General features: G+C 40.2%; 2 protein-coding genes across 7 annotated transcripts in view; one reads left to right on the forward strand and one right to left on the reverse strand.

Moving 5' to 3' along the window:
- The window catches only part of Lgr (leucine-rich repeat G protein-coupled receptor), a 57,613-nt gene extending 53,377 nt beyond the window's left edge, over nt 1–4,236 (forward strand). For 4 of the 5 annotated variants that reach the window (XM_021346261.3, XM_038012254.2, XM_021346260.3 and 1 more), the window contains 3 exons: nt 490–578; nt 2,483–2,656; nt 3,101–4,236. In XM_021346261.3, coding sequence (XP_021201936.2) covers nt 490–578; nt 2,483–2,656; nt 3,101–4,187 — 1,350 coding nt within the window. In that variant the 3' untranslated portion in view covers nt 4,188–4,236. 5 annotated transcript variants of the gene reach the window in all.
- A 1,914-nt stretch (nt 4,237–6,150) lies between these two features.
- Nucleotides 6,151–9,668, reverse strand: LOC101737387 (AN1-type zinc finger protein 1). Of its 2 annotated transcripts, none has more exons than XM_004923600.5 (3): nt 9,179–9,668; nt 7,663–7,765; nt 6,151–6,741 (listed from the first exon to the last, which is right to left on the reverse strand). In XM_004923600.5, the coding sequence occupies exons 1-3, from the start codon at nt 9,460–9,462 to the stop codon at nt 6,214–6,216; spliced, it is 915 nt and encodes a 304-aa protein (XP_004923657.1). In that variant the 5' UTR covers nt 9,463–9,668; the 3' UTR covers nt 6,151–6,213. The 2 variants fall into 2 exon arrangements, with proteins under 2 accessions (XP_004923657.1, XP_062525865.1); XM_062669881.1 differs by lacking the exon at nt 9,179–9,668 and adding an exon at nt 9,134–9,160.
- Between the last annotated feature and the right edge of the window lie 657 nt (nt 9,669–10,325).

The raw sequence follows: 10,325 nt of genomic DNA on the forward strand, positions 1-10,325 counted from the left end.
ATGGTGGCCCATGGACATCAACAATGCCAGGGGATAGAGCAAAGCTGCTGTCTACCCTAAATTATCTAAAGGTATGAAATAGATGGAGTCGTCGCGGCCTAAAGGATAAGACGTCCCGTTTTCTCGTATCGAAAGATCCCAACCAAATGCTCGAATCCCCCCGCTGGTACCAAGTTTTCCAATGAAATACGTACTTAACTCGTGTTCGGGATTGACTTCGCGACGAAATAATAATAATAAAGTTTAATCACTCGTGGTTGGTAGCACCTATAGTAAGTCCGCACGGGCAGGTACCACTGCTTCCGTCGAGAAGCACTCATGTCCTGAGGTGAGCGTGTTCTATGATCACTTGACCGCCCAACACGAGGTGGTTCAATATTTCTCAAATGTTCATCTAAATCTATGCAATATTATTAAGTTATCGTACGCTTTTAACCAATGACTCCTTATTCTAATACTATTTTTCTGTTATTAATTTCTTCGCGACAGAGATGTGCCAGTATACAAAAGTCGCAGGCTCGGAAGCGAAGGTCCTTGGAGCCGATCCGACCCGTCACGGACGGAGCGCAGACTGTCACGTAGGTACAATTTTTAATTAAAAAGTTTTTAGTATTTTTATGTCGACCGTACTTTAATACAACTGAACTGCTATCTGTAGCAGTTCTTCTGCAGCTACATTTGTCGGTAACCGTACTCGATGACCGAGTTTCTCGCCGGATCTTCTCAGTGGGTCGCGTTTTCGATCCGGTAGTAGATTCAGCGAAGCACTGATCTTGCTAGGGCCAGTGTTAGCAACACTCCCGGTTTGAGCCCCGTGAGCTCACCTACACGTCAAGGAGAAGCTGATATAGCCTCTCGAGGCTATCAGCATAGGTAGGAAAGGAAAAGTACGAACTCGGCACAGAGTTCGATGTGCAACTTAACCCACAGATCAGCTCACTGAGTTTCGCGCCGGATCTTCTCAGTGGATCGCGATTCCATTCCGCTGGTAGATTCAGCGAAGCACTACTCTTCTAGCAGATGTTAGCAAACTCTTCCACGAGCCCTGTGTGCTCAACCACTGATCAAGGTGAAGCCAGAATAGCTTCTCGATGCTACTGTCAAATTAGGTAGAGTTGAGTTATCTGTCTTATCTATTTACTCGTTGTTGTTATCTGTGATCTATTTATATCGTTATAAACCATAACAGAAGTATACCTTGAGTGGATTTGGTTTTTAGTAGGTATATCTGAATCTCCAATTCGCCGATTTTAGCATTATCTGTTTGTTTTTTTCAACGGAACGATTACAGGGCCGATAAGAAACAATTTTTTTTAGATTTTCTCTTATATTGTTTAACTTGGCCTGATCACTTTTTTTATTGCTTAGATGGGTGGACGAGCTCATAGCCACTTGGTGTTAAGTGGTTCCTGGAGCCCATAGACATATAAAATGCCCACCTTGAGATATAAGTATAATTATAAGTTCTAAGGCCTCAGTGTAGTTGCAACGGCTACCCCACCCTTCAAACCGAAACGCATTACTGCTTCACGGCAGAAATAGGCAGGGTGGTCGTTCCCCTACCCGTGCAGACTCACAGGAGGTCCTACCACCAGTAATTACGCAAATTATAATTTTGCGGGTTTCATTTTTATTACACGACGTTATTCCTTCACCGTGGAAGTCATTCATAAGCATTTGTCAAGTACGTATTTAATTAGAAAAGTTAGTATCTGCTTGCGGGATTCAAACACAGGTTCTGCGCTTGATACGAATGCACCAGGCGTCTTATCTTTTAGGCCACGAAGATTACTCTAGGGATCTTATGTGCCACTTAGAATTCCTTACTCATTAGTCTAGTTAGTTCTTACACACTGATGAAATACCGTGTTATGCGCCCGTACTGCTAATATATTGTATCACCTTTCTACCTATTTCAAACGTAAGCAATCATACATTTACTGGTGGTAGGACCTCTTGTGAGTCCGCGCGGGTAGGTACTACCACTCCGCCCATTTTTGTCGTGAAGCAGTAAGGAGTTTCGGTTTGAAGGGTGGGGCAGTCGTTGTACTGTAAAAACTGAGACCTTAGAACTCATATAGTTTATTATATTATATAACTATTATAGTTTAAAAAAACTAACAAAACTAAAAAAAAGAACGCTTTTATAGAAAATCCAACTAAAAATAGAAAATAAATTTTAATATATTAGAATTAAAAATAGTGTAAGAAAAAAATATTTTATATTTTAAAAAAGCGTAGGGTGCATGGTATTAGTAATTATAAATATTTTATGAACAGATATGAGTAGAACGGTTATCCTGAAAAACACCGCACGCTTTTTAACAATAAAATCATTTTCCGTACACTATTTTTAATTCCAATTTATTATAATTTGTTTTCTATTTTTTAGTTGGATTTTATATAAAAGCGTAATTTTTTAGTTTTTTTAACCTATTATTTAGTTATATTTTAACCCGCATTACATCTTTTCACATTTCAGTGCATTAGAAGATGATGATGCATCTACAATGACTGCGAGCGAAGAATATGAAAACTTCGAAGAGTACTTCTCGGACTCTGGCAGTTTCGAAGATGACGATCAAGGAGAATTCCACGACATTGTCAATGACACTGTCGTGTCGATATCTGCTGACTGTGGCAATTTCAACACAAGGTGAATGTTTATATCCTTCGTCGCTTAACCCTTTGACTGATATGTAGGTCACCGAGGCCCTACGTGGTGGACTGAAGTACTTGTGTCGATTTGTTTTATCGATATTTTTACTAAGGCGCTGGAATATCTAGTAGACCCGGAAGAAAGTAGGAAAAGACGAATCCGAAAGTAGTAAGAATGATGATAATAAATTTCTAAGAGACCTAAAAAACTATAACATACATTAACAAATAAAAGAAGGCAAAGTTAGGTAATCCAGATGCTTAGTAACAGAAATTGATATAATTATTTCAATGCACCACGTAGGGCACCGGTGCTTATATGGCAGTTAAAGGGTTAAAATCATATTAAATGATACTAGATATACTTTTCAGGAAAATCATTAAACTAACTGACTTTTTGCACGAAGGCCGCACTCAGACAGTATTTGGCATTTGATTTTAGAAACCGGAACGTGGAATGCACTCCAGCATCCGACGCCCTGAACCCGTGCGAGGACGTGATGGGCTGGTCGTGGCTGCGGGCGAGCGTGTGGGTGGTGGTGGCGGCCGCGGTGGTGGGGAACGTGGCCGTGCTCCTCGTGCTCCTCACCAACCACACGGAGCTCACCGTCCCGCGGTTCCTCATGTGCAACCTCGCCTTCTCCGATCTCTGCACGGGACTGTACCTCCTCATGCTGGCCGTCGTCGACTTGAGGTCCTACGGGGAGTTCTTCAACTACGCCTACAACTGGCAGTACGGCGTCGGCTGCAAGATAGCCGGTTTCTTGTCAGTTTTCTCCGGGCAACTCTCGGTCATCACCTTGACGATTGTCACGCTGGAAAGGTGGTTCGCGATCACGTACGCCATTTATTTGGAAAGAAGGATTTCTTTGTCGACAGCAGCGAAAATTATGCTCGGAGGGTGGCTGTTCTCTTCGTTGATGGCGGGGCTGCCGTTACTCGGAGTCTCTGACTATTCATCGACTTCGATTTGTTTGCCGGTCGAGAGTAAAGACATAGGGGACGTGATTTATCAAGGGTCTTTGTTCCTGACCAACGCGTTGGCGTGGGTCACGATTGTCGTGTGCTACGTCCAGATCTACCGATCGTTGGGCGGTGGGGGGGAGAATTATGGGGGGAGGCGAGCCGCCGCGGCTGCTGAGCGGCGGATAGCCAACAAAATGGCTCTGCTCATAGGCACAGATTTGCTTTGCTGGGCGCCCGTCGCCTTCTTCGGGGTCACAGCCCTGGCGGGAGTGCCACTGGTCGACGTCAGTCACGGGAAAGTTTTACTAGTGTTCTTTTACCCGTTGAACGCTTGCGCCAATCCGTTCTTGTACGCGATCCTGACAAAGCAGTACCGGCGGGACTTCATAACGCTGGTAGCGAGGACGGGTCAATGTAACTGGTTGGTCGAGAAGTACAAGCTATCGACGACCCCCCCTCCGACCGCGCACACCAACCCCTCGACGCCGGCACAGCTGATGCCCCTGGTAGACCAGAAGAATCATTCGCAAGTCAGTAAAGAGTTTAGCGATTTTAAAGCGTAAGCGATAGTTTTGTAAGTGACATTATAATATAAGGACGTATTTATGACTAGTCGAAGTTTTATTGAACCTAATTTAAAAATCTTTTATATATATAAAAATGAATTGCTGTCCGTTAGTCTCGCTAAACCTCGAGAATGTCTGGAACGATTTGGCTAATTTTGGTCTTAAATTACTTGTGGAAGTCCAGAGAAGGTTTAAAAGGTAGATAAATATGAAAATGCTCGGAATTAAATAAAAATGACAATTTTGTGTTTCTTTGATGTGTCCCCCGTTGGACGGATTCCTTTTGTTTGTTTTAAGTTTATTTTATACAAAAGCTTAGGTATTTTATTTATCGATTGAAGCACTACGAAGTTTGCCGGGTCAGCTAGTAAAAAATAAGAAAACGTGGCTTTAGAGTTTTAGCCGTGTATTAATATTTAAGGATTGGGTTTTCTGACCATACTTACATTTACAAAGACTGAGTTTATTTAAATATATATGAAACTGCTATACTAATTGCTAGGTATACTTATGCATCGTCCAAACTTAAAAGCAGTTAGTTACCTAGAATCAGGATTTAACCTAAATAATTTTAAATATCACCATTGTTCACCAAATAAAACCCGCAAAATTCTAATTTGCGTAATTACTGGTCGACTTGTGAGTCCGCAAGGGAAGGTACCACCACCCTGCCTATTTCTGCCGTGAAGCAGTAATGCGTTTCGGTTTCTAGGGTGAGGCAGCCGTTGTAGTGTTAAAAGTGAGACCTTAGAACTCATATCCCAAAGTGGGCGGCGCCATTTACGTTATAGATGTCTATGGGCTCCGATAACCACTTAAGTGGGCCATGAGCTCTTCCACCCACCTATGCAATAAGTAAATAAAAAGTGGGCACCTTACGACGAGCCTTATGACGAGAGTATGCCCATCTAATGGTGAGTCAACTTCGCTTATGGACGTCAGAAATATCAGAGGAATAACCAAGCCCTTTTCTACCGTAAAGGAGTTTATAAGCACATAAGCACATATCATAGGGCTCAGGAAACACCTTGGAAAAAAGTTCATTCACTCAAATAGAAACTAGCAGAAAGATCTCTGGAAATTCACCAGATATTAAGTGAACATCTCAAATATTAAGTGTATAATCTATGAAATGCAATATGGATGAGCGCAGCGGTTGTATATATAGGTATACAATATAGACTCCGATACTAAACACGGTTCGAAACATCAACCATAAGGATTTTAATACTACCCTCAGAAGATTTTAGATACGATAAAAATATAAGAACAAACATTTTTTCGTATAAAAATTAAGATTTATATTTTTACGCAAAAAAATCATTAATCGTATAGCTATTTGATTTTAAAAAAAAAATACAGTTGTGAAACTTTTTTTTTCGGGCCGGGCGCCGAATCTCCTACGAGGTCCCCGCGCCTAGGGGGCGCGCGGTGTATGTGGGTCTAGTCCGCGACTGCAAGACCGCGGGCTCAAGGAATTTTATGGCCCTACTGCACTAAACGACTCCCCTGCACTCTTACACCCGACGTCCGATCTCCGTCCGGGATCAGAACCTGGTCAGAGTAGGGGGGCTCCCGCGGTCAATATTACAACCAGACACGCGGCGCCACCCCGAGGACGCCGGACCGACGGGTCGTCGAGGCGATAGTCGACGACCAACGACGCCGATCTCCGCGCTGGTGTTCCGGGATACCCCGCTGGGCCAGAACCAGCCTGCCGGGTATACGATTGTGAACCTACCTTAGGTATCGAATTGTAGCGACTGTTCAGAACCTAAGCCTATTGGCCTTAACTATTTAAATCCGCTACTGCTCGGAAATTGCAGAACCCCGCCTCCTTAGAAATAGACTTTAGAAAGTGGTAACTGGTAGCCTGAATGACATACCTGTTAACGATGAGACTGTGCATTGTATTAAATAGTGGTTGGTGACATTGGAGTGTTAATAAAAGGTAAATAAATAAAAATTATAGTCATATATTCATTACAATATGCTATATAAATATAATTTTGTACATAATAAATTACACAACTAAAAAAACATGAGCATTCTCATCTAAACTGGCTAAAGAATTACTATCGATATATTCAATGAGCAATTGGTCACCTTCCAACAATATTTCTTTGTTTACCAACTCATTAATTTCAACATCCATCGCTGTGGGGCTTATACAATAGCCATCTAGTTGCCTGAACAGTCTTAACTTTATATTTCCTATTTTATTGTTATCATTTCTTATATTACATGTCTCACAAATACAATCAATAGCCCGACCTAAGCTCCATTTAGTGCTAATAAAAACTGGGACTGTATCTTTTAAGTCTGGTTCTAATACTAAAGTTCCTAGTTTAATTAGATGGTCCTCGTCTTGTAATATTTTTAGCGGTTTGGCGTCCATGTTGATGGGTTTCCTAATGGCGAAGTATACTCGGTCAGATGGTGGAATGCTTTTCGGGCCGGAGGCTTTCTGTTTTATTCTCATCAAGTGAATTTTCGATGCCGTTTTCACTTTTGCTGACGATTGTAGTGCTTTACGTATGTTTTCTGTTATCTGAGAATGGATGTTGAAGAAGATTACATTTATAAATAATAATAAAAAGTAAAAAAGTCTGTGATATGTTTCATATGTACAGTATTTCCTGTGTCAAGTGGTTTAGAGTACCTATAGAGGCCACAAAATAAATGCACCTTAACCTAAAGTTGAGGTTTAGAAACAATGTCAACTTGTTCCTACTACCAGCAAATTTGAGTATCAGCTTCTCTCTTGCAAACTTATGATGATTATGGATGATTAGCAGCCACATTAGCATAATTGTGAAATTAAATATCTTTTGGTATAAATCCTTAAATAACTAATCATCAAAGATACAAAAAAAAATCATGTCTGTTTTTTTTATTGCCTTGTAGACAGACAAGCGTACGGCCCTGATGGTGACTGGTTACCGTCGCCCATGGACTTCAGCAATGCCAGGGGCAGAGCCAAGCCACTGCCTACCGCTTAATACTCTCCACAAGCCTCGTTTGAAGAAGGACATGTCATAGCGCTCAGGAAACACTGTGGAGGGGAGCTCATTCCATAGCCGGATGGTACGTGGCAAAAAAGACCTCTGGAAACGCACTGTGGATGACCGCAGTGGCTCCAGGTAGTATGGATGAACTCTACTCTGGTGGCGGGCAGTGCGATGGTAAAAACGAGATGCCGGTATCATCTCGAACAATTCCTCAGAGCACTCCCCGTGGAACATACGGTACAAAATACAGAGGGAACCGAAGTCCCTCCGCAGATCCAGAAGTTCCAAAGATCCGTGAGAATGGGATTATCGACAATCCGAACAGCCCTCCTCTGTATGTGTCGACTTTGAGATACTACTTATAATTAATAAATATATTAGTTATAACTTGAACCGTGTCAGAAGGTGAAGATTTATTTTATTAAGCTCCTAAGTCAAACTGTCAGTGACTCTAAACATACCATTCCTTGTAAATGTTTGTTTGCTTCCCTAAATTGTCTTTTTGGTGCTTCAAATTGTTCTATTTTTGCAGCCAGAGTCTCATCATCTATTTCTGGACATGAACTGAAAAACATGCAATTTTAATGGGTTGCTTTTAAACTTTCAAAAACACTGATCAATCCAGCAATACTGTTCTTAGGAGATAGATGCAAGAAATTATGTATCCCCATCCTGTGAGATACTAGAGTCTTGTTTGTTTGTTTGTTTTTCTTTTTTATTGCATAGATGGGTGGACGAGCTCACAGCCCATGAGTCCATAGATATGTTCAACGTAAATGCACTACCCACCTTGAGATATGATCTAAGGTCTCAATATAGTTACAATGGCTACCCCACCCTTCAAACCGAAACTCATTACTGCTTCATGGGAGAAATAGGCAGGGTGGTGGTACCTACCCATGCGGACTCACAAGAGGTCCTACCACCAGTAAGACCAGTTCTTATTCTTCAAATAGCAACATATGATTGTTGAATGTAAAAATAGGCAGGATCATTGTACTGATGTGTGTGGGGTCTCAGTGTGCTATACAACCAGTAAAACTGTAAAATAATTCTGATCATCAGAAATTATAAAATAATGTGATTTTAAACTCAACTCGCAGAAAAAATGATAGTCATACCTGATAAATTGAGACTTTAGAATGAATCAATAACCTAGTACCCTATTTTACACATTGACTATCATGGATCACCAGTGATCAACACTCGACTTAGCTAAAACACAATCAAGGCAAAGAAAATATTAATCAAATCAATCAGAACATTGCGTCACCACTTTTTAAGTAAGATCTCTTTGGTCCTAAAGTGCTGTGGAGGTCACCGGTGACCACAAAATGCTTCAAGCATGAGTTTGTGATTCACTTTATTTTCTGCAAGCAACAATCCAACATAAAAAGTTCACATTGGCACCTTGTGCAAAACATGCAAAATGCGTCTGGCAGTGAATTTGATGAAATAACTAACTTTTTATTTCATAATGATCTTTCGACTGGAGAAGTGTTAATTTAGCAATGTTATGTTGTCCCTACAATGCAATATACAGCACAATGTTTATCGTTTGGTAGTATTCGCGTGCGATCTGTGAAAATTGCGTTTTTTTATTTGAGTCGTCTATTATCAAAGGTGGCAATCTGTGCATTTGGACAAAAAAATGTTATTGATATGTCAATACAGATTGATTTGAATATAATCGTCTCCTTCAAAGAATACGGTTCAAAACCTGCATTAAATAAAGGTTAATACTTAACCTGTTATTTATTTAAGATGTCGTTCAGAAGAGTTTTGTGACTGCCAATGGAATACAAAGTCAATAATTCGTTTTTCTGATTTACCAATAATTGTCCAAAAGTCACATTGCCGGCTTTGATAATAGTCGACTCATTTAACACAGGTATTCAAGCAACACCTTATACGAACTACATAAAAACTTACGGGTGAAACCTATGTACAACACGAACGAACTACATATAAACTTACGGGTGAAACCTATGTTCTACACAAAAATGTTTATTACATTTAGAACAAGTCATCTCATGAATGTTTCCTTTATTGCAACTTTTTTCGGAGCATTTGAAAATTTGGTCGTCTTTCTTTAAATTAACTTCTTTAGGTTGCGGTGCTAATTCACATTCTCCGGACAGGCAGTGAGTGTTGAAATGTTCTCTGCAAAAAACTTTTGCACATTTGCACTGTAATGGCAAGAAGTCTGTTTGGTTGCAGCCAGGATATTGGCAATTTTCACCAAGCGTTGGAAATTCCATTTTATTCAAAACGATTCACACAGCTTAATACTTTAATTTGTTTCTTCTGTTGCTGAAATTTGTTTATTTAAAAATCACTGAAACTTCTAATTGTAATGTAAAATCATTTTTTTTTTTATATTTCCATATAATATATTAAGAGGTTATGTTTTTGTGATTCTCAATTTCATGATTATCATGTCATCATTGTCATCTACTGTCAGATATTAAGCGTATAATCTATGCTGAAAGTAAACTGTCACACAAAGATGTCTTTGCCCTTTGGACTTTTTGGTGGAAGCACGAGGTTTAAGTTGTTTTAATTGTTAAGTTTAATTTCATATTTATTCAGGTTCAAACGTGTAATAAAGATGACTAAGTAATCTCTCAGCATCTGTAAAAGTACGAAGTGTGCGAAATAAAAACTCCGAATGCGGTTTTTTAGATTCTCCAAAAAAAGTATACTGAACTCTCACAAAATTCCACAAATTCTCACAAAAAATCACAGGCTATCTTTATAGGGGTAACACAGTAAACAATTGCGCAGTAGACTCAGCGATCCTATACTCCCCCCGATTTATTTGGATGGGACTCAAATAACTCTAACCGATTCAGTTAAAAACCTGGGTGTTATTGTAGATTTAGATCAACATCTTTCGTGGAGTTCTCACGTTGCTGAGATTAGTAGGAAGGTGCACTTTGCCTTGCACTCGTTGAGATGTCTGCAGGGCTTCTTACCTCAGCATACAAAAATATCTCTCGTCCAAGCTCTAATTCTACCCATAATTGATTACGCCGATGCCTGCTACTTGGATGCCACTGAGGAGCTCTCAAAGAAGCTTGAGAGGATGCAAAATCTATGTATCCGTTTTATATACAATCTC

Source organism: Bombyx mori, chromosome 8, assembly GCF_030269925.1.
Source record: "Bombyx mori chromosome 8, ASM3026992v2".
Taxonomy (NCBI): domain Eukaryota; kingdom Metazoa; phylum Arthropoda; class Insecta; order Lepidoptera; family Bombycidae; genus Bombyx; species Bombyx mori.

Coding starts and splice junctions, on each gene's coding strand:
- LOC101737387 (XM_004923600.5), bottom strand. CDS start 9,462: ATGGAATTTCCAACGCTTGGTGAAAATTGCCAATATCCTGGCTGCAAC. Junction 7,766..9,178: donor GTAGAACATAGGTTTCACCC/GTAAGTTTATAT, acceptor CATGTTTTTCAG/TTCATGTCCAGAAATAGATG. Junction 6,742..7,662: donor ACAAACATTTACAAGGAATG/GTATGTTTAGAG, acceptor ATCCATTCTCAG/ATAACAGAAAACATACGTAA.